Source organism: Theropithecus gelada, chromosome 3, assembly GCF_003255815.1.
Source record: "Theropithecus gelada isolate Dixy chromosome 3, Tgel_1.0, whole genome shotgun sequence".
NCBI lineage: Eukaryota > Metazoa > Chordata > Mammalia > Primates > Cercopithecidae > Theropithecus > Theropithecus gelada.
In genome coordinates, this window is record NC_037670.1 from 174,543,041 (window position 1) to 174,567,588 (window position 24,548).

Genomic DNA, 24,548 nt, shown 5'->3' on the forward strand with positions numbered 1-24,548 from the left:
AGTGGTTCCCTGACCCCATGTAGCCTAACTGGGAGACATCTCCCAGTAGAGGCTTACTGACACCTCATTCAGTGAGGTGCCCCTATGAGACGAAGCTTCCAGAGGAAGGATCAGGCAGCAATATTTGGTGTTCTGCAATATTTGCTGTTCTGCTGCCTTCGCTGGTGATACCCAGGAAAACAGGGCCTGGAGTGGACCTCCAGCAAACTCCAACAGACCTGCAGCTGAGGGACATGACTTTTAGAAGGAAAACTAACAAACAGAATGGAATAGCTTCAACATCAACAAAAAGGACATCCACACCAAAACCCCATCTATTAGGTCACCATCATCAAAGACCAAAGTTAGATAAAACCACAAAGATGGGGAGAAACAAGGGCATAAAAGCTGAAAATTCTAAAAAACAGAGTGCCTATTCTCCTCCAAAGGATTGCAGATCCTTGCCAGCAATGGAACAAAGCTGGATGGAGAATGACATTGACAAGTCGACAGAAGTAGGCTTCAGAAGGTCGGTAATAACACACTTCTCTGAGCTAAAGGAGGATGTTTGAATCCATTGCAAGGAAGCTAAAAACCTTGAAAAAAGATTAGACAAATGGCTAACTAGAATAAACAGTGTAGAGAAGACCTTAAATTACCAGACAGAGCTGAAAATCATGGCATGAGAACTACGTGATGCATGCACAAGCTTCAGTGGCCGATTTGACCAAGTGGAAGACAGAGTATCAGTGATTGAAGACCAAATTAATGAAATGAAGCGAGAAGAGAAATTTAGAGAAAAAAGAGAAAAAAGAAATGAACAAAGCCTCCAAGAAAATATAGGACTATGTGAAAAGAGCAAATCTACATTTGATTGGTGTACCTGAAAGTGATGGAGAGAATGGAACAAAGCTAGAAAACACTCTCTAGGATATAATCCAGGAGAATTTACCCAACCTAGCAAGGCAGGCCAACATTCAAATTCAGGAAATACAGAGAACACCACAAAGTTACTCCTCGAGAAGAGCAACTCCAAGACACATAATTGTCAGATTCACAAAGGTGGAAATGAAGGAAAAAATGTTAAGGGCAGCCAGCGAGAAAGGTCGGGTTACCCACAAAGGGAAGCCCATCAGACTAACGGCAGATCTCTCAGCAGAAACCCTACAAGCCAGAAGAGAGTAGGGGCCAATATTGAACATTCTTAAATAAAAGAATTTTCAACCCAGAATTTCATATCCAGCCAAACTAAGCTTCATCAATGAAGGAGAAATAAAATCACTTACAGACAAGCAAATGCTGAGAGATTTTGTCACCACCAGGCCTTCCTTACAAGAGCTCCTGAAGGAAGCAATAAACATGGAAAGGAACAACCAGTACCAGCCGCTGCAAAAACATGCCAAATTGTAAAGACCATCGATGCTAGGAAGAAACTGCATCAACTAACGGGCAAAATAACTAGCTAACATCATAATGATAGGATCAAATTCACACATAACAATATTAACCTTAAATATAAATGGCCTAAATGCCTCAATTAAAAGACACGGACTGGCAGATTGGATAAAGAGTCAAGATCCATCAGTGTGCTGTATTCAGCAGACCCATCTCACGTGCAGAGACACACATAGGTTCAAAGTGAAGGGATGGAGGAAGATCTACCAAAAAAATGGAAAGCAAACAAAACAAAACAAAACAAAAACAAAAACAAAAACAGAAAAACCGGGGTTGCAATCCTAGTCTCTGATAAAAACGACTTTAAACCAACAAAGATCAAAAGAGACAAAGAAGGCCATTACATAATGGTAAAGGGATCAATTCAACAAGAAGAGCTAACTATCCTAAATATATATGCAACTAATACAGGAGCACCCAGATTCATAAAGCAAGTCCATAGAGATTTACAAAGGGACTTAGACTCCCACACAATAATAATGGGAGACATTAACACCCCACTGTCAATATTAGACAGATCGATGAGACAGAAGGTTAACAAGCATATTCAGGACTTGAACTCAGCCCTGCATCAAGCACACCTAACAGACATCTACAGAACTCTCCACCTCAAATCAACAGAATATACATTCTTCTCAGCACCACATCACACTTTTTCCAGAACTGACCACATAGCTGGAAGTAAAGCACTCCTCAGCAAATGCAAAAGAACAGAAATCACAACAAACTGTCTCTCAGGCCACAGTGCAATCAAATTAGAAGTCAGGATTAAGAAACTCAATCAAAACCACACAACTGCATGGAAACTGAACAACCTGCTCCTGAATGACTACTGGGTAAATAACGAAATGAAGGCAGAAGTAAAGATGTTCTTTGAAACCAATGAGAACAAAGACACAATATACCAGAATCTCTGGGACACGTTTAAAGCAGTGTGTAGAGGGAAATTTATAGCACTAACTGCCCACAAGACAAAGCAGGAAAGATCTAAAATAGACCCCCTAACACCACAATTTAAAGAACTAGAGAAGCAAGAGCAAACAAATTCAAAAGCCAGTGGAAGGCAAGAAATAAGTAAGATCAGAGCAGAACTGAAGGAGACAGAGACACAAAAAACCCTTCAAAAAATCAATGAATCCAGGAGCTGGCTTTTTGAAGAGATCAACAAAATTGATAGACTGCTAGCAAGACTAATAAAGAAGAAAAGAGAGAAGAATCAAATAGACACAATAAAAAATGATAAAAGGGATATCACCACCAATCCCACAGAAATACAAACTATCATCAGAGAATACTATAAACACCTCTATGCAAATAAACTAGAACATCTAGAAGAAATGGATAAATTCCTGGACACATACACCCTCCCAAGATGAAACCAGGAAGAAATTGAATCCCTGAATAGGCCAATAACTGGCTCTGAAATTGAGGCAATAATTAAGAGCCTACCAACCAAAGAAAGTCCAGGACCAGATGGATTCCCAGTCGAATTCTACCAGAGGTACAAAGAAGAGCTGGTACCATTCCTTCTGAAACTATTCCAATCAATAGAAAAAGACAGGCCAGCATCATCCTGATACCATAGCCTGGCAGAGACACAATGAAAAAAAGAGAATTTTAGACCAATATCCCTGATGAACATCGAGGGGAAAATCCTCAATAAAATACTGGCAAACCAAATCCAGCAGCACACCAAACAGCTTATCCACCAAGATCAAGTTGGCTTCATCCCTGGGATGCAAGGCTGGTTCAACATATGCAAATCAATAAGCATAATCCATCACATAAATAGAACCAAGGTCAAAACCCACAATTATCTCAGTAGATGCAGATAAGGCCTTTGACGAAATTCAACAGCCCTTCATGCTAAAAACTCTCAATAAACTAGGTATTGATGGAACATATCTCAAAATAATAAGAACTATTTATGACAAACTCACAGCCAATATCATACTGAATGGGCAAAAACTGGAAGCATTCCCTTTGAAAACTGGCACAAGACAGGGATGCCCTCTCTCACCACTCCTATTCAACATAGTGTTGAAAGTCCTGGCCAGGGCAGTCAGGCAAGAGAAAGAAATAAGGGTATTCAGTCAGGAAAAGAGGAAGTCAAATTGTCCCTGTTTGCAGATGACACGATTGTATATTTAGAAAACCCCATTATCTTAGCCCAAAATCTCCTTAAGCTGATAAGCTACTTCAGCAAAGTCTCAGGATACCAAATCAATGTGCAAAAATCACAAGCATTCCTATACACCAATCATAGAGAAACAGAGAGCCAAATCATGAGTGAACTCCCCTTCACAATAGCTTCAAAGAGAATAAAATACCTAGGAATACAATTAAAAATGTATGTGAAGGACCCCTTCAAGGAGAACTACAAACCACTGCTCCATGAAATAAAAGAAGACACAAACAAATGGAAGAACATTCCATGCTCATGGATAGGAAGAATCTATATCATGAAAATGGCCATACTGCCCAAGATAATTTATGGATTCAATGCCATCCCCATCAAGCTACCAGTGACTTTCTTCATAAAATTGGTAAAAACTACTTTGAAGTCCATGTGGAACTAAAAAAGAGCCTGCATTGCCAAGACAATCCTAAGCCAAAAGAACAAAGCTGGTGGCATCACGCTACCTGACTTCAAACTACACTACAAGGCTTCAGTAACCAAAACAGCATGGGTACCAAAACAGAGATATAGACCAATGGAACAGAACAGAGGCCTCAGAAATAACACCACACATCTACAACCATCTGATCTTTAGCAAACCTGACAAAAACAAGAAATGGGGAAAGGATTCCCTAGTTAATAAATGGTGCTGGGAAAACTGTCTAGCCATATGTAGAAAGCTGAAACTAGATCCCTTCCTTTCCCTTTATACAAAAATCAATTCAAGATGGATTAAAGACTTAAATGTAAGACATAAAACCATAAAAACCCTAGAAGAAAACCTAGGCAATACCATTCAGGACATAGGCATAAGCAAGGACTTCATGTCTAAAACACCAAAGGCAATGGCAACAAAAGCCAAAATAGACAAATGGGATCTAATTAAGCTAAAAAGCTTCTGCATGGCAAAAGAAACTACCATCAGAGTGAACAGGCAACCTACAGAATGGGAGAAAATTTTTGCAATCTACTCGTCTGACAAAGGGCTAATATCCAGAACCTACAAAGAACTTAAACAAACTTACAAGAAAAAAATCAACCCGATAAAAATGTGGGCAAAGGATATGAACAGACATTTCTCAAAAGAAAACATTTATGCACCCAACAGACACATGAAAAAAATGCTCATCATCACTGGTCATCAGAGAAATGCAAATCAAAACCACAATGAGATACCATCTCACGCCAGTTAAAATGGTGATCATTAAAAAAATCAGGAAACAACAGGTGCTGGAGAGGATATGGAGAAATAGGAATGCTTTTACACTGTTGGTGGGATTGTAAACTAGTTCAACCATTGTGGAAGACAGTGTGGTGATTCCTCAAGGATCTAGAACTAGAAATACCATTTGACCCAGCAATCCCATTACTGGGTATATACCCAAAGGATTATAAATCATGCTACTATAAAGACACATGCACACGTATGTTTATTGTGGCACTATTCACAATAGGAAAGACTTGGAACCAACCCAAATGTGCATCAATGATAGACTGGATTAAGAAAATGTGGCACATACATGCCATGGAATACTATGCAGCCATAAAAAAGGATGAGTTTGTGTCCTTTGTAGGGACACGGGTGAAGCTAGAAACCATAATTCTGAGGAAACTATCTCAAGGACAGAAAACCAAACACTGCATGTTCTCACTCATAGGTGGGAACTGAACAATGAGAACACTTGGACACAGGGTGGGGAACATCACACACTGGGGCCTGTCGTGGAGTGGGGGTTGGGGGAGGGATAGCTCTAGGAGAAATACCTAATGTAAATGACTAGTTGATGGGTGCAGCATACCAACATGGCACATGTATACCTATGTAACAAACCTGCATGTTGTGGGCATGTACCCTAGAACTTAAAGTATATATATATATATATATGAAAAAAAGAATATATAACAATAAAAAAGAGAACTGCTGATGCCTCTTTATATTTTCAGATAGTCATTTATAATATTTCTCAGCTTAGAAATGTGTCATTTAAATACTATTTTCAAATTATCTTTCCTCATAACGAACAATTTAAAAACACGGAGTCTGCTCCACTGTTTATTAGCTACATAAGTTTTCAGAACTTCATTGTTAGGGTTTAGAAAAGTAGCAACACACATAAGCACCTGTTCCAATTCACAGCAAACTTTATTTTGTTTAGCTCATGTCAGAGTCAAGAATGATAATGATTGCACCTCCGAATAAGGCACTGGTGTGGGTTTGGAGACTCAGAGGAATACTCTTCTGCCTCATCTCTGGGCCAGTACCAACTGGAAGAAGGACCAAAGGAGGAGACAGAGCACAGTTGAAAGCAATCTCCATGGTGATATTTCTTCTTGGCACTGTCTGTCTCTTTCAGATTTCTTCTGAATACTTTAGCAGATGCAAAGATGGAGACCTGGGCCTTGTAGCATAACCTTTCTAGCCTGTGATTTGACCACAGCTTTAAGTGATGGGTAAGACAGAATGGGAAGGGGGTAAGGCAGGAAATGGCTGTGGCTGAGGCAGGATGCATTTGTTTTTTAAATGAACCAGCGAATTTACAATAAATCATCTTGTAGCTTATTTCTTGAAGATATAAGGGATTACGGGAAACAGAAGAAGAAAGGGTGTTAAATTGAAAACAAAATGAGGAAATTAAGATAATAGCAGAAATCGCACAAGCCTAATTATAAATTCTAGAGAGAGGGTAAGTTACTGAATGCTATCTGGTGGCGATGGCAACCTCTTAATTATTTCCCCAGTTTCTGTTCTCCTAAGCATATTTTGCTTCCACAATTAGTATTATGGAATGGCTAAGAATTCAGGAGTGTATAAGCAAATCCTGGATTTTAGAGGGGTGGGGCTAAAAAGACTGTGTAAACAAGTATGGAAGGAATCTGGGGTGTGGAGAGAGTAGCAGAAACCTATGGAAGAAAAATGCCTGCTTCCTTGCTTCATGCTTTGTTGGCTGTTCTGTGCCGAGTAATAAATAAAGCTGGTATCTGTAACTGTCTGCACATTACTCACCTGACCATAGGGACTCAATAGCACTGGGAGAAGAGGGCTTGTACTAATATTGCTCCCTCATGTCGGACTCCTCAAGAGAAGTCCCAGGACTGTTCTGTCCCTTGTGGTCTCTCTTTGAGGATCATTGTTCTCTGCACCACTTCATAGGTTTATAAATATGTTCTGACCAACATACCACCCTGTAGGTTTGTAACTATGTTCTGACCAACATCTGAGAAGTACTGTGGGTAGGTGGGCCAGGGCTCATGATTTGAGAGAGTCTGGGAATTTGTACTCATTGGGTAAGGCCTAAAGATATTGGTGCTTAGTAACATTTTTCCCCTTTAAAGCCATAGATATTACCAGTGGCAGAATCAGACTCATACACTTTTCCACTGACACTGCATTTTGTATAGTAATGGGAGACATCCAGTGCTGATATGCTAACCTGAGAATCTACTACTGAAGCTCATGGAACAAAGCAGGCGTCATTGGGCTAACAGAAAGATACCGTTTACTCTTAAACAACTCAGATAAGGTTAGTAATCTTGTGCTGACAGTGTCCCCCAGGGAGAAATCCCCTGTATGTTTAAATGCATTAAAGCTTGTTTTGTTTCATTTTAAGGGATAACACCCTCCTGTTTAGTGATAAAACAGTTGTTTTGATATAAATTGGGAATTCTGTAAGAGTAGGCAATCGGCTCCTGCTGGTGAGACTGGGACATGCTTTTAGGCAGAGGTGGCCTTATAACCTGCTCAGCTCTTCCTGTTTCAATTGTCTGTCTGCTCCTCATAGGATTCAAAGGCCTGTTTGCACACCTTAATTTCCTATGACTGTCTTTAAAGGTAACACTTTTTTTTTGTCTTGGTGTTTATAAATTGATGACAAAAGTTAAATACTTCTGCCAAAGGATCTGAGGTAGGAAAGGGTAAAGTAAAAGGGAGTGGGTTGAAGGCAGCTGCAGAGTCAGAGAGACCTGGCAAATGAAAAGTACCCGAGGAACAGTGTCAGGTAATGTCTAAAATGACCTTCGGAGAAAGCCCACAGCTACTTCTCTCATCAGCGAGAGTTTCATGTTCCATCTGGGCCAGATATGTGGATGAGGAATGAGGAAGGATGTACAGGTGCACTTCATTTTATTGCACCTCACTTCATTGCACTTTGTGGATGACGCGCTTTCTACAAATAGAAGAAACCCTGCATCAAGCAAGTCTGTTGGTGCCATTTTCCCAACAGCACGTGTTCACTTTTTGTGTCTGTGTCACTTTTTGACAATTCTCACAGTATTTCAAACATTTTCATTATTGTCTGTCCTGATGATTTGGGATCAGTGATCTATGATGTCCCTATTGTAATTGTTTTGGGGTGCCACAAACTGCGCCTTACAAGATGATGAACTTAATTGATCATTGTGTGTTCTGACTGCTCCACCATGCAGCTGTTCCCTTGTCTCTCAACCTTGCCTCAGGCTTCCCTATTCCCTGATACAACAATATTGAAATCAAGTCAGTTAGCAACCTTACAGTGGCCTCTAAGTGTTCAAATGAAAGGCAGAGTCGCACACTTCTCACCTTAAACCAAAAGCTATACACGATTAAGTTTAGTGGGGAAGGTATGTGAAAAGCTGAGATAGACCAAAAGCTAGACCTCTTGCACCAAACAATTGGCCAAATTTGAATGCCAAGGTAAAGTAATTGAAGGAAATTAAAAGTGCTACTCCAGTGAATACATGAATGATAAGAAAGCTAAACAGCCTTACTGTTGATATAAGGAAAGTTTTATGGGTCTGGATAGAAGATTAAGCCAGCCACAACTTTCCCTTAAGCCACAGTCTAATTCAGAGCAAAGACCCCACAATTTTATATAGGCGGACAGAGGTGAGGAAGCTGCAAGAAATAAGTTTGAAGCTAGCAGATGTCGGTTCATGAGGTTTAAGGAAATTACTTGTCCCCATTACATAAAAGTGGAAGGTGAAGCAGCAAGTGCTGATGGAGAAGCTGCAGCAAGTCATCCAGAGGATCTAGTTAAGATCACTGATGAAGATGGCTACAATGAACAACAGATTTTTGATGGAGACAAAACAGACTTTTGTAGGAAGATTATACATTCAGAACTTTCATTGCTTGAGTGGAGAGGTCAATGCCTGGCTCCAAAGCTTCAATGGGCAGGCCGACTCTCTCATTAGGGGCTGATGCAGCTGATGACTAAGTTGAAGTCAATGCTCACTTACCATTCCAAAAAACCCTAGAGTTTTTAAGAATTATGTTAAATCTATTCTTCCTGTGCTCTATAAATGGAACAATAAAGCCTGATGACAGCACATCTGTTTACAGTATGGCTTACTGAATATTTTAAGCCCACTGTTGATACCTACTGTTTAGAAAAAAATATTCCTTTCAAGGTATTACTGCTCATTGACAATGCATTTGTTCACCCAAATCTCTTATGGAGGTGTACAAGGAGATTTCATGCCTGCTAATACAACATCCCTTCTGCAGCCCATGGATCAAGGATAATTTTGACTTTTGAGCCTTATTATTTAAGAAATACATTTTGTAAGGCTATAGTTGCCATAAATAGTTCCTCTGATGGACCTGGGCAAAGTAAATTGAAAACTTTCTGGGAAGGATTCACCATTCTAGATGCCATTAACAACATTCATGATTTATGAGAGGAGATAAAAATATTAATATTCACGAGTTTGGAAGAAGTTGATTCCAACCCTCATAGATGACTTGGAGGGGTTCAAGACTTCATTGGAGGGAATCACTACAGATATGGTGGAGGTAGCAAGAGAAGTAGAATTAGAAGTGGAGGCCAGGTGTTTTAGCTCATGCCTGTAATCCTAGCAATTTGGGAGGCCAAGGTGGGAGGATCACTTGAAACTAGGAGTTTGAAACCACACTGGGCAACACAGTGAGATCCTGTCTTTACAAAAAATAATCAGGCATGGTGGTGTGTGCCTATAGTACCAGCTGCTTGGAAGGCTGAGGTGTGAGCATCACTTGAACCCAGGAGTTCAAGGCTGCAGTGAGCTATGATCACATGACTGTACTCAAGCCTGGGTGACAGAGTGAGACCCTGTCTCTAACAACAAAAAAGAATGTAGGCTGAAGATGTGACTGAATTACTGCAATCTCATGATAAAACTTGAATGGATGAGGAGTTGCTTCTTATGGATGAGCAAATAAACTGATTTCTTGAGATGAAAACTACACTATGAGAATGAAAAGGCATAAGAATGATACAATGGACTTTGGGGACTTCGGGAAAGGGTGGGAGGGGGTGAGGAATAAAAGACTACACACTGGGCACAGTGTACACTGCTCAGGTGATGGCACCAAAATCTCAGAAATCACGACTACGGAACCTATCCATGTAACCAAACACTACCTGACCCCCCAAAACCTATTGAAATAAAAAATAAATAAAATCTCCTTCTTCATCTTAAAAAAAAAAAAAAAGAAACTACTTTTGGTGAAGATGCTGTGAACATTATTGAAATGACAACAAAGGATTTAGAATAATTAAATAAACTTGATAAAACAGCCGCAGGGTTTGAGAAGATCGATTCCAAGTTTGAAGGAAGTTCTACTACACTTAAAATCCTATCAAACAGCATCACACATGCTACAGAGAAACATTTTGTGAGAGGAAGAGTCATTCTATGTGACAAATGTCATTGTTATTTTATTTTAGGAAATTGCTACAGCCACCCCAGCCTTCAGCAATCACCATCTTGACCAATCAGCAGCCATCAATACTGAGGCAAGTCCCTCCACCAGCAGAAAGATTATGACTCACTGAAGGCTCAGAGGATTGTTAGCATCTTTTGGCAATAAAGTATTTTTAAATTAAAGCATATACATTGTTTCCTAGACATAATGCTATTGCACATGTAATAGACTACAGTGTAGTATAAACATAACTTTTATATGCACTGAGAAACCAAAAAATTCATGTGGCTCTTTTTATAGTTACATTTGCTTTATTGCAGTGGCTGGCATTGAACTTGCAGTATCTCTGAGGTGTGCCTGTAGTATCTATAAAGGGGTTAGAAGGGTACTCAGCATACAGTAAGTGATCAGCAAGTGTCAGCCAGTAGTAGTGGTGTCAGCAATAGTGATGGTAATGGTAATACTCTTGATGTCAGTCTCAGGATCATGGTTTGGTCTCCTTAAGCTCATGTATTATATAATTTCACATCATAGGTGTCCAGATACATAAATAGAACTGAAGGCTCTAAAGGGAGAGACAGAGGTGGCAGACTTGGAAAACACTTACCTCATGTTACCTATACACTGCAGACAGCCTCACCTTCCAATTCCAAGAAAGGACTGTGCCTTACTAGCAGATACGAAAGTTCTCAGTTGCTGTTGATTTGTGGTTCAGCAGCTCCTCCTCTGCCTATGTATCTGAAAACACTTCCCTCCTAAGTCTTCAAAAAAGGCAAAATCATAAACTTCTGCTACAAAACATCCCTTCCTTCAGGCAGGGATCAATGTGGGGACAGACATTGGGCCTGACCCAGTTTGTCTTTTATCTGGACCGTCAGATAGATGATGGGTGATGAAGGCAGCCAGGGACACCAGCACTAGGGCCTTATCTAGACTGTGATATCTGAGAGTGGTTTTCATTTAATCAGGTACAATAAGGCCGCTACTGAGGAATAGTGATTAATATTCTATGTGAGACTAATGCCTCCAAAACCCTCCCAAGAAAATTGACATTGTACCTGTCATCCAGGCTCCTAGTCTCACAGGCAGTAAGTAAGTCTGCTGCCTGTCAGGCTGGGAACCTCTGCAAATTTTGGAGACCTCACAAAAAAGTAAAATTCACCTACATTTATAAGAACTGCATGTAAAATCTATTGGAAAAAGTGTCTTTGTCTTGGTTTTCTACATTTGTGATAGAAAACAAATAATAGAACTTTTCAAGATTATAATTCAAGATTCATTTTGAAAATTTCCAAACAGAAGTTCATTCTTTGGCATTGGTAGTTATTTAACACTGTTAGGCTCTGGATTTCCTGAGCAAGCTTAGGAAGGCCTATCTGGCTAATTAAAACTCTTGCTGTATATTTGTAAATAACCAAGCCATACATAATAATGGTGTTGAGGGATCAAGAATCATTGTTGGAGATTATGTATGATTACAAGGTAGTAAATGACATTAAAATGATCCAACATATGGAAATAAGCAAAATAGATTAATGGGTATTCTTTCTGTGTGATTCGAGGCTTGGCTGATGTCTAAGATACTACAACTCTGTTGAGAGGTAACTTGCAATTTTGCTTATAGACAAGTAAATAATTTTTTTGTCTGGCAGAACATATACCCCAAAATTACATTTTATGACTGATATGGTTTGGGTCTATGTCCCTGCCCAAATTTCATGCCAAATTGTAATCCCCAATGTTGGAGGTGGGGCCTGGTAGGAGGTGATTGGGTCATGGGGGTGGTCCTTCAGGAACGGTTTGGCACCATCCCTTGATGCAGTTCTTGTGATAGTGGGTAAGTTCTGACGAGATCTGGCTGTTTAAAAGTGTGTAGCACTGCCACCTTCCACTCTTGCTCCTGCTCCAGCCATATAAGACATGCATACTTCCCCTTTTCCTTCCAACATATTGAAAGTTTCCTGAGGTCTTCCAAGAAGCCATCATGCTTCCTGCACAGCCCATGGAACTGTGAGCCAATTACACCTCTTTTCTTTTTAAATTACCCAGTTGCAGGAATTTCTTTATAGGAGCACCAGAACAGACTAATACAATGACCATCTTAGGAACAGTCATTAAATGGGCACACGGGAAACCTTATCCCCTTACAAATGTCCTTTGAACTAATTATAATATCTTACTGGTTTCCTCATTAATCAATAAGTAAAATCTTTTACATGTATGTATTTTAAATTTGCATGAAAATCATGACCTTGCTTTTTTTTTTCTTTTAATTTTACTTTAACAGGAAACACAGAAATATCACAAGCAAAGCCTCAGGAGTGGGACTATGAGACACAGAGAAGATTAACCAACTTGAGGAGGGATCTGCTGCTGTCTGAATGTTTGTGTATCCTCTTCCAAATTAATGTATTGAAACCTAATCCCCAAGTGATGGTATTAAGAGGTAGGGCCTTTGGAAGGTACTTAGTTCATCATGGTGGAGCCCTCATGAATGGAGTTAGTGCCGTTATAATAGGCTGGAGAGAGACCCCTCACCCCTTCCACCATGTGGGGACACAGCAAAAAGGCACCGTCTATGAATCAGGAAACAGGCCATCACCAGATAACAAACCTGTCAGTACTTTGATCTTGGATTTCTCAGCCTCCAGAACTGTAAGAAACAAATTTCTGTTGCTTATAAATTACTCATTCTACAGTATTTTGTTATAGCAGTCCAAACAGACTAAGATGGGATCATTAAAAGCATTTACTGAGTACCTGTGACATTTCAGAAACTGCCTTTATACCTCTGTCTCCTTTAGCCATGTGAAATAGGTATTAACAGGAACTGTGATTGGAATTTTAGGTAAACAGAGCTCCACTGAAACATTGTGTTAAATTGCCTCTCAAGGAGAGGAATAGAGGAAGATTTGGCCCAGAAAGAAAGATTGAAACACTGCAACAATAGCTGAATTCCAGGCTTAGCAATAAGGATGCTAAATCTTATGCAGTAAGAGCTTTCCAACTACCATGACATGGACTGTCTGCGTAGGCTTCACCAATTCATTGCAACGGGGACTGGAAAGGGAGAGATCTAGAGTGTTTCACCCTTAAAATGCATACACTGTCCTTTTTTTTTTAACAACCAATTTTCTATCACAATTTAGAATTGTATCCACTAAAAGAAATGTTCAAGATCTAACCCCTAGTACCCTAATACTTGAGAATGTGACCTTATTTGGAAACAGTCTTTGTGATGTAATCAAGTTAAGATGAGGTTTTGGGGCAAGCTCTTCTAATGCAATGACTTTTATCCTCAGAAAATGAGTGAAATTTGAATAGGCACATGGGGAGAAAACCATGTAGCTGCCAAGGCAGAGATTGAAGGGACGCATCTACAAGTCAAAGAGTAGCAAGGATTGCCAGAAACCACTAGAAGCCAGAAAGAGGCAAGGAAGGATCCTCCCCTAGAGTCTTCAGAGAGAGTGTGGCCTTGTTGACACCTTGTGGCCTCAAGAACTATGAGACAATAATTTGTTCTTGTTTTAAGCTACCCAGTTTGTGGTAATTTTTTACAGCAGTCCTGGAAACTAATACAAACTTGATATTGGGAGGTACCAGTGACTGTTGCTTTATATAGCAAAAGAGTCTTTGTAGATGTGATTAAATTAAGGCTTTCACAGTGAGGAGACTATACTGGATTATCTAGATGAGTTTAAATCTGAACACAAAGATCTTTCTAAGAGGGAAACAAGAAAGTCAAAGAAGGAAGGCAATGTGAAGATGACAGCAGAGATTGGTGTGATGCAGCCACAAGCCAAAGAACACTAGTAGCATAGAGATGCTGGAAGAGGCCAGGAACAGATTCCCCCATGGAGCCTCTAGAAGATGCCCTGCTAATTAACTTGATTTTATCCCCATAATGCTCATTTTGGACTTCTGACTTCCAGAACTGTAAGAGGAAAATTTTATGTTGTTTTATGCCACTACATTTTTGGTAATTTGTCATGATAGCAATAGCAAGCTGATACTCGAAGGTTACATAGTTAATTTGTGTAAGAGCTAGAACAGTACTGTACCTTTCATCTCCTGTTATTATTTCTGCACTATCTTAATAAGTTAAGCTTTGCATTTATCTAGCATTGTGGCAGCAGAAAAAAAGCCCCGAGTTTTGTGCACACACACATATACACATACACACAAAATCAAAAACATAATATTCCTTTTTTATTTTTATTTTTAAACACAGTATTCTTTTTTATATATTTCAAGTGAATCATTTAATGTGAGTGAGGCTGAGTTAGATGTTACCATAAGTATTAACAGAAGAAAAAGGGAAAGTAAAGACATTTTCCCTCTACCATGAAAGGGTCTGATGCAAGATAAACTAGCCTGTTGGTTTAACAATAGCTCATTAAAAAGGCCAGAGAATCTGGGAGAAGATGTACTTGGAAGCACTATCCTCTGAAGGACCATTCCCAAGAGGACAGCAAAATACTGAAAAAATTAACTGACTCAAAAATTTTTTTTTTTTTTTTTTTTTTTGAGACAGTCTGGCTCTGTCACCCAGGCTGGAGTGCAGTGGCCGGATCTCAGCTCACTGCAAGCTCCGCCTCCCGGGTTTACGCCATTCTCCTGCCTCAGCCTCCCGAGTAGCTGGGACCACAGGCGCCCGCCACTTCGCCTGGCTAGTTTTTTGTATTTTTTAGTAGAGACGGGGTTTCACCGTGTTAGCCAGGATGGTCTCGATCTCCTGACCTCGTGATCCACCCGTCTCGGCCTCCCAAAGTGCTGGGATTACAGGCTTGAGCCACCGCGCCCGGCTGTTTCAAAAATTATATTGAGAGATCAAGAGAGTTAGTCACAGCTTAGAATAATTTCCAGAATAAATAACACTAGCTAGATTAGTAGTTCTGATGTTTCCTTGGAGTTGTCATAGCACTCTGTGTGAACCGAAGGGACTACAAACTGATGCCCCTTTGAACAGAGTGATTTTAAAATAATAGATTCTCCAGTGCGCCAACTGTGTTTTCAAGTATAATTCTGGTATTTGTACCTAGCAATACAGAAGAAAAAGCAGCAAGGAGAAAGTGTCAAGTATATAGGACATAAAATGATTTGGCAGCCCTAGAATTCCCAATATGAGTCTTTTTCATCAGGAAAATCACAATCTGGCTCAGTCCAGGGTAACACTGGAGGCAACGACACTGATGGCTTGTTATAAGCAGGAGGCAACAGTGAAAGTATTGAATCCTGGCTATCTTCTTTCATCTGTTTGAAGAAAACATGGGACTATAAACTGCTTGCTGATGGCCTTTTCTCCAGATCTTGTTGCAAACACAGTGGTAAAAAGCTAAAGAAGGCAGGAGAGACGGTTTTTGAGGATGGTGTGTGTAATCGGTCACTATTTACTGTGTGAGTTCCACTGGAGATAAGCACACTTGCTCCAATCCCAGAGTCTACACCTGACCGGGAATCTTTCATTTTGGATGCTGATTGTGGGAAAATACTGATATCCAATGGGCTATAAGGGGGAACTTTCAGTTTCTGTAACAGCATCTGAGTTCTCTTCATATCCTGGAAAGGCACCTGCGTACTGGCTAATTCACATGTTGTAATCCCAACACTGTAAATATCTGACTTCACATTATACCCATGTAATTCCTGTCTCAGTAGTTCTGGACTCAGCCATGGTTGCACTGATGTGCTGAACTGTAGGAAATCATACACAGCCCTATGGCTCTGTCCATGCTTAACCAAACTATGCAGATGAGACAGGCCAGAGAGGGTCACTAGGCCATCATCAGAAATGAGGATATGGCTGGCTTTACTACTCCTATGAATACAGCCATATTGGTGCAGATAGTTCAGTCCTCTCACTGCTCCAAAGAGAATGTTTCTTATTAAAGTTTTACCCATTCCTTCAGGAAAATAGGCCCTCAAGAGTTGACTTGCTGAACCATAGGCCATAAATGGAGAAATAACTCAAAGCCAGCTGTCAACACTGAAAACTGTCCAATAAGTTGTAATATTGGGATGCCAGAAAAAGTGGGATAGAATCATGGCTTTCTGTAAAACTTTCAGACATTCTTCATTGCAGTTTTCCAGATTTGTAACTTTTATAGTTACCAGTGTTCCTGTAGGAGTATGCCGTGCAAGATGGACAGAAGTCAAGTTGTCAAATCCTCTTCCTATTTCTACTTGGAGCTCATAGTGAGAAATGTTGATGGAACATACTACTTCACTGGCTCTAGTGGATGGACCCGACCAGGAAAGGGTTGGCTCATCGACCAAGTATTGATGGATGCTGGTTTCAGGCTTGTGTTTTGGGTTTGAGTGATCCAACTTGTGTTCTTGAAGTGCAGAAACAATCCAAAGGAGACACCAAATCGCTTTAGTTCACAGAAAGTGACAAAAATCCAAATATTCCAAAGAAGGCTTTTGTTTCATCTTCCTTTCAAGATGCAGATACATCATACCTAGCGGCGACCACGGCCAGCGACTCCCTTCAGGCTGCCAGTGGTGCGGACCTGGGCAGGTGCCGGAGCCCGGATCATGGAGGGGCAAGGCGAGTGCTCTAGGCCCGCTCCTGGCATGGGGTGCTGGAGGGTGGCAAGGCCGCGACAGGGGCTATGGGCTTGGAACTCTAAACATAGTATTCTTATGGAGCCAACCGGAATATCTGGTCAACTGCGAGAGCTTTGGGAGCATGCCTCTCACCTCAAGAAACCTCCAGAGCAGATTGGAACCATCCACTGGGTAAATTTGGGAAAATCTATCTCTGCCTGAGACTGGAGTAGGAAGATGTGGGGTAGAGAGGAAGGTGGGGAAGGGATGTAGGATCTATTCCATGGGTGCATCTTTACTTGTTAGGTCATGCGTATTTTCAAACTTGGAAGAATTATATGAAAAGCAACTAGAGAAACTATGTGGTCAAGGGCAGATTATTTTTCCAGGCCTCACCTTCCTTTTTTTCCGTGGTTCCTAATGATTTAGACTCTGCCTTTGAGCCTCAGTGCTGTTAACTTTTGAATGAGTAACTTGAGGCCTTCCTGAAAGACTACAATTAAAAACCCATATTACACAATCAGTAAGAACCCCCAGCTCTATGCTTGGAAACAGCAAGGTATATGCCTGTCTCCCTTCTTCCCCAAATCACCCCTCAGCCTCCCACTCCACCCAGGGAAGACAATCAGATCCTGTGCCTTGTTTTCTAGGCAATATTTGGGTCGTTTAATAAAGCTTTTTTGCACCCATCACTATAACCTGAAGCAAAAATTGTAGCTTTGGAAATGGTGTTTACAGCAGGCCCATGGGCAAAAGGTTTCAACCAGCAAAATTGAAGCAATCACCAGATTATGGATCAGTATTTCTGTTTCTTTAAAGACAAACTTTTTTTTTTTTGTGGCTCCACCCAGTCTGAGCTTCCTGACTTAGAGGCTTTGGTGGGGGTGCAGGCACTTCTGCCTCACAGTCAAAGCAAAAGCAACAGCTCAAGCAGCCTCCTTGGAGAAAATCTGAAAATTCAACTTGTTCAAGAGAAGGTGAGCCTGGCTGAGAAGAGGGCCTGGGGCTATCAGGCTGTGAAGGGCAGTGAGGACAGGGTGTGTGGGTGGAGTGGACTCTGCCCTTAGGAGGGACAAGGCACTGTGCCAGCAGCACTGCAGAGAAGGGACTGTGGGAGGGGTGAGTAGGAAGGGGAGTGAGGAGATTTATTTGCACTTGAAAACTCAACTTGTTCAAGAGAAGATGAGCCTGGCTGAGAAGAGGGCTTGGTGCTATTGGGCTGTGAAGGGCAGTGAGGACAGGGTGTGTGGGTGGAGTGGACTCTGCTCTGAGGAGGGACAGGGCACTGTGCTAGCAGCACTGCATAGAAGGTGTTGTGGGAGGGGTGAGAAGGAAGGGCAGTGAGGAGATGTGTTTGCGGAGTCTATGCATCTCATATGTAACAGAACATGCGTGGCTGCATAGTGCACCCTCCACTCACTGGCTGTTGTGATAGACACAGAGTATTGCCTGACAACCTGCCTAAGAAATTAAGGGCTCCTAAGGCAGATTTGTAGAGGTGACAGGCAATTTAGGGTTCACCTGTCTAAGTCCCTCTTCTTACTGAAAAAGAATCAGAATCCCAATTCAAGGGGTACCCAGAATCCTAACCCAGAATCCCAAATCCAAGGGGTACCCAGATCACTCATGGCAGAGGAACACTAGAATTCAGTCTGCTGACTTTTTCCAGCATTAAGCAGAGACAAGCTGTGTTCCTAACAGTGTAACTTGTGGGGCTGCTCCGCCATTCAATACAAAAAGAGTTGCTATAAAAGACCTTTATAGAAATCACTCTATGAAAGCCTAAGGACAACCCTGCAAGATTGGTTTTATTTTCCCTTTTTATAGCAGAGGGAACTAAATCTCAAGGAGCTTATGAAATTTTCTAGAACTGGTGGGTCTGGCCACAGTTTAGAACTGTCCACCTCTGTTGTAAATGCTTTTGTCACTTCTCAGCCTGTCTCTTAGCTGGAGGTCCTCTGGATCTTCCAAGAACCACTTGAGAAAGTTTTAAAGTGATTTTTCTGACTGTCTCTCTCACGTTTGGCTTCTCAATATGGGAGAGATGGAAAAGTCCATGAGAAATGCAGAGCCCTCCTCATGGTTCCCTTATCTCAGGCTGGCTCCCAGCTCACATTTTGCAGAAAGTGTGGATCATCTCCTTGGCCCTCCACTGATCTATCTCTGATGCCATGTCAATGAAAATTTAGAATCATGGCCTGAGAGTAACCAAGAACAGGCGGTAGAGTGCATGGTTAAGAGTGAGCATGGTAGAGTCAGACAGACTTTGAATCGAATGTCTTCTCTGCCCAATACCTATTAGCACAGTGACCAGAGGCATGTTTCCCAGAATTTTTGAGCCACACCAGCTTCCTCATTTAAAAAATTAGAATAATAAAATTAGTTTCACTGTAGAGTATTTTTGAAGAGTAAATGAGATATACAAAACATGTTTTATCAGGGTGTTCTGATATGCAGTATATACTCGATAGTGGTTACACTATACATGGGTTCATTTTTTTATTTGAGGAAAATTTATACTTATTCAAAGGTAAAAATAATATAAGGAACTTCCTTGTACCTATACTACAATCTAACAGTTATCAATTTATGCCAGTCTTGTTCAACTATCTGCTCCTATTCTCAACTCTATCACAGATTATTTTGAAGCAAATGTCAGACATTACATCATTTTATCAGTAAATATTTGCGTATGTGTCTCTGAAAGATAAAGACCATTTAAAAGCATTTTCACAATTTCATAAACAGGCTTCAAAAGACAATTATAAATTTTAATACTACCAGTTGTATTCAGATTTCCCTGAAGATCTCATAATTTTTAAAATCATTTGAGGTAGGATCTAAGTAAAATTCATACATTACAATTGTTTGACATCTCTTAAGTTTCACTTAATGTTGTGTTAAATTTCTTTGTTTGAGGAAGGGAAGATCTTTTGTCCAACAGAACTGGACAGTATTCATACTGCTGAATGCATCCTAACAATGTCATTTAACGTTCACTTCTAGCTCTAGTGTTTTCTGTGAATTTATATTAATGGGGAGGTTGGATCAGATTAAAGTTTGACTTTGTTTTTTTAGTGGGAATACTTCATAGATGCTATCCTAAACTTCCATTAGAAGGCACATAATATTTGAGTGTCTCTCTTTTTGTGATGTTAGCAGATGTTAATGATTGTCTAGAATGAATTTGTTTCATTAAAAGTTACCAAAAGATGATATTGTATCATTCTTTATTCATTTATTAGATGGAATAGTCCTATGCAAAGGAACTTTCATTCAGCGATTCTTTCACTTTTGTGAGATATAGTTAAAAGATGAGATGTATGAAAGACAAAATAAATGCTTCTTTCCCTTTAGTTGTCATTGTTCAGCATGATGAGTCACTTTCCTAGCATACTTCCAAGGGAGCAATTAGCTTCTTTCAGGAACATGGTGTTGTTATAAACTACTGGATTTCAATATATTTGGTATATTTTAATCCATTGGAACAATCTTTATTAATGATGCTCAAATTGTTCCATTTTTGTCCAACTGGAACCTCTTTAAGATAGCTTCCAAGTTCTTCTGATAAAACTAAGTAATTTTTGATAACATCCCTGCTTTCTAGTATGAAAGATGTTATAGGCTAAACTTGTATGTTTACTGGCCCAGACCTGCAATCAGTACTTTTTCCTAGTAGTCCTAATTTATTTTGTGGGAAATGCCATTTGAAGATCACAATCTGGGTGTTAAGTGCACTCATTGCTACTTGGCTGACCATGGTTTATGCCTTTTAGATGGACTTCAAAACAGTGCACACACACACACACACACACACACACAGTGAAATTATTAATACTATATTTTCAAGCCTCTCAGGACAAATCTTTGTGTGGTTCATCCTTGACACAAAATACAATTAGGTTTATTTGTTCCATTTCTTTTAACTTTTACTGGTGTTTTAAAATATAATTTTTATTGTACAATTATGTAAACCATTGAAATGGTCTCAAGATCAAATTTGCAAAAACAAAGGATATTCAAAGAAGTCTAATGACCATTTTCTGTTCCTGTCCCTTGTACCTTGTTCCTCCCATCTTCATATAAATAATTCTTTCATTTGTTTAGTTTTCAAATGGTTCTGCCATTGCTTTTTCACATGCACATAAAAATTATTTATACATAAAACTAATATTCCTTCTTACTATATAAATGGTAGTAAAAGATACGTTATTTTCTTCACTTGGCTTTTTTCACTTAACAGTATATCCCAGAGATCTCTTCATACTGGTATATCGATCTATTTCTCATTCCTTTTTGCAGTTGGATAGTACTTTTCTGTATGAATATACCTTAGTTTATTCAACTGGTCCCCACTGATGGCCATCTGATAGGGTTTTGATCTTCTGCTATTACTAATAGTACTGCATGAATAACCACATGCATATATCTTTCTGTATTTTTGTCAGTGCAGCGCTGGGATAAATCCTAAAATTGGGATTGATAATCAAAGAGTAAATGCATGTGTAATTTTCCAAGGTATTGCTACTTTCTCCTCTATAGGTGTTAGGTTGTTTTCCCCTTCACACTAGTCATGCAGGACATTACCTGTTTTCCCCATACCTTTACCACCAGATTATGCTGGGAAATGTGTGGATTTTTGCCATACCTATAGTTGAGAAAGAGTTATCTCTGAGAATTTTTTATTTTTTCTATGTTTTTAATTTATTCTTCTCTATTGTGAATGAACTTGGATATCTTTTTATGTATTCAAGGATAATTTGCATTTTTTCCTTGGCTGCGTATTTATATTTTGCCCAATTTTCTATCAAGTCATTGGTCTTTTGTTTCTTTACTTTTAGATATTCTTCGTACAATAGGAAAAGTAGCCGTCTTTGAGATAAATTGGAAAAAATGTTTTCCTAGTTTGATATTTGTGTTTTGTCCATAGTGTTGTATGGCTTACATAATTTTTTAGATTTTTGTGTAATCAAACTTACCAGTCTTTTCCTTATACTATTTTAAATCTTAGTTATTAACATCCTCTCCACTCCCAGGTTACAAGGAATTTACCTGTGTTTCTCTTATTATTTATATGGGATAGTTTTTTACATTTAAATTTCTGATCTATTTGGAATTTGTATGACATTTTAAGGATAAAATTGCATTAAATTATATGGTGGTATAGTTATTTCAGTGTTACTAATAAAAGTGTCCCTCATCTTTCCCATTGGTATGAGGTGTTGCTTCACAGAATGTAAGTTAATGTAATTGAATTGAATATAAATGAATGTAAAATGAGCAATGGCCTATTTGTGAATTCTGTTTCTGTTTCATGGCCCGTCTCTGTTCACTCACCAATATCATACTGCTTTAATTATAGAGATTATAATGTTTAATTGTCTGGTAGAGCTAATCTTTCCCTGTTCTTCTTTTCCTTGATTGTCTAGGCTAACTTGCACTTTCCTTCATCCAAATGAACTTTATAATCAACTATTTTAGTTCCAGAAAAAAAATAAAGATGACAAAATTAAAAAATTATATTTATATAAAATCATGTTAAAGAAATATATATTTTTTCTGTTCTACAAACTACTTTAAACATGAATCCGTGTTAAATTTGGCCAAATATCTTTCCTGCATCTAGCTAATTTTCTTCTTAACCTATTAATGGGATGTGTTGTAACAATCAGCATTCTCATATTTGACCCACCATAGTATTTCTGAAATAAATCACACTTAATCACAGTCTATTATTTATTAGAGTCTAATAATTTATTTAGGATTTTTATATTAATATTCACAAATGAGACACATCTGTAGTTTTCTTTATTGATGAAATATTTGTCAGCCTTTGGAATCAATATACTTGCTTCATAGAAAAAAATGTAACTTTTTCCTTCTTTTTGTATGGCCAGGAGCAGTTTTAGGTAGCTTTGAGATGATCAGATCTTAAAAGGTTTAACAGAATCCCCCTGTGAAACCATCTATACCTGTTACTACTTTGTGGGGAAACTCTTTAACTGCTTTCTCTATTATTTCTTCCATATTAATCGGACTATTTCATCCTTCTGTCTTTACTGGGATTAATATGGATAATAGGATGTTACAAATTTTCAGGAAGAAAGAGAAAGCAGAAAAGAAGGTTGGGAATGGATCCCACTTACCAAAACCGGCTTTTTTTCCTATCTTCCCCTCTTTAAGGTCTTGTACGTGCCGAAGTTCCAGAGCCTCCTGACGTGAGCATGGCTGACAGTGAGGACCCCTCTCTGAGGATCGTTCTGGTAGGGAAAACTGGAAGTGGGAAAAGTGGAACAGCGAACACCATCCTTGGAAAGAAAATCTTTGAGTCTAGAATTGCTGCCCAAGCTGTTACCAAGACCTGTCAAAAAGCATCCCGGGAATGGCAGGGGAGACACCTTCTTGTTGTTGACACTCCAGGGCTCTTTGACACCAAGGAGAGGCTGGAAACCACCTGTAGGGAAATCAGCCGCTGCGTCATCTCCTCCTGCCCAGGGCCCCATGCTATTGTCCTGGTTCTGCAGCTGGGCCGCTACACAGAGGAAGAGCAGAAAACTGTTGCATTGATCAAGGCTGTCTTTGGGAAGCCAGCCATGAAGCACATGGTCATCTTGTTCACTCGCAAAGAAGAGTTGGAGGGCCAGAGCTTGAGTGACTTCATAGCAGATGCGGATGTGAACCTAAAATGCATCGTCCAGGAGTGCGGGAACCGCTGCTGTGCCTTTAGCAACAGCAGCCAAACCAGTGAGGCAGAGAAGGAAGGTCAAGTGCAGGAGCTGGTGGAGCTGATAGAGAAAATGGTGCAGTGCAACAAAGGGGCCTACTTTTCTGACGCCATATACAAGGACACAGAGGAAAGGCTGAAACAACGGGAAGAGATTTTGAGGAAAATCTACATTGATCAATTAAGTGAAGAAATTAAACTAGTAAAAGAGGATGAGCATAAATCAGAGGCAGAAAAGGAGGAAAAAATAAAATTATTAAAAATAAAATGTGATGAAAAAATAAAAAATATAAGGGAAGAAGCTGAAAAAAATATATTTGCAGATGTTTTAAATAGGATTTTGAAGATGATTTCAAAAATATGGCATTCCTTTTGGTAGTAATATTTTATTCTTCTTAATTTACTATGATTTGTTAATGTGATGAATTGTATTTTGCAAGATAGTTACAGAAATACCTACCTCCCTTTAGCTTTATTAAGGTATCATTGATAAATAAAAATTAAATATGTTTAATGTGTATAATGTGATTTTTAATATATATGTGTATATATACACATATACATTGTGAAATAATTAAATCAAGGTAATTAACACATCTAGCACCTCTCAGTTACTATTTTCTTTGGTATGGTGAGAACATTTAAGGTCTACTCTCTTAGCAGATTGCAAAAATGCAATACAGTATTATTAAGTATAGTTGTCATGCTGTATGTTAGATCTCCAGAGGTTATTCATCCTGCATAACTAAAGTTTTGTACCCTTTGACGAACATTTCCCCATTTCCCCCAACACCCAGCCCCTGGCAGCCAACATTCTATTCTTTGCTTCTGTGCATTCTACTTTATCAAATTCCACATGGAAGTGAGATCAAGCAGTGCTTGTCTTTCTGTGCTTAGCTTACTTTACTTAGCATACTGTCCTCTGGGTTCATTGATATTGTTGCAAATGACGCGATTTACTTCTTTTTCAAGGTTGAATAATGTTCCATTGTTAATGGAAT

The 24,548-nt window shown here is 39.4% G+C and overlaps 1 protein-coding gene and 1 pseudogene across 1 annotated transcript; one reads left to right on the top strand and one right to left on the bottom strand.

The window, feature by feature from the left end:
- Window positions 1-15,383: 15,383 nt before the first annotated feature.
- Window positions 15,384-18,996, bottom strand: LOC112621739 (annotated as a pseudogene).
- Window positions 17,691-24,147, top strand: GIMAP7 (GTPase, IMAP family member 7). The gene is made up of 2 exons (XM_025379901.1): window positions 17,691-17,800; window positions 23,007-24,147. The coding sequence occupies exon 2, from the start codon at window positions 23,048-23,050 to the stop codon at window positions 23,924-23,926; it is 879 nt and encodes a 292-aa protein (XP_025235686.1). The 5' UTR covers window positions 17,691-17,800; window positions 23,007-23,047; the 3' UTR covers window positions 23,927-24,147.
- Window positions 24,148-24,548: the final 401 nt, after the last annotated feature.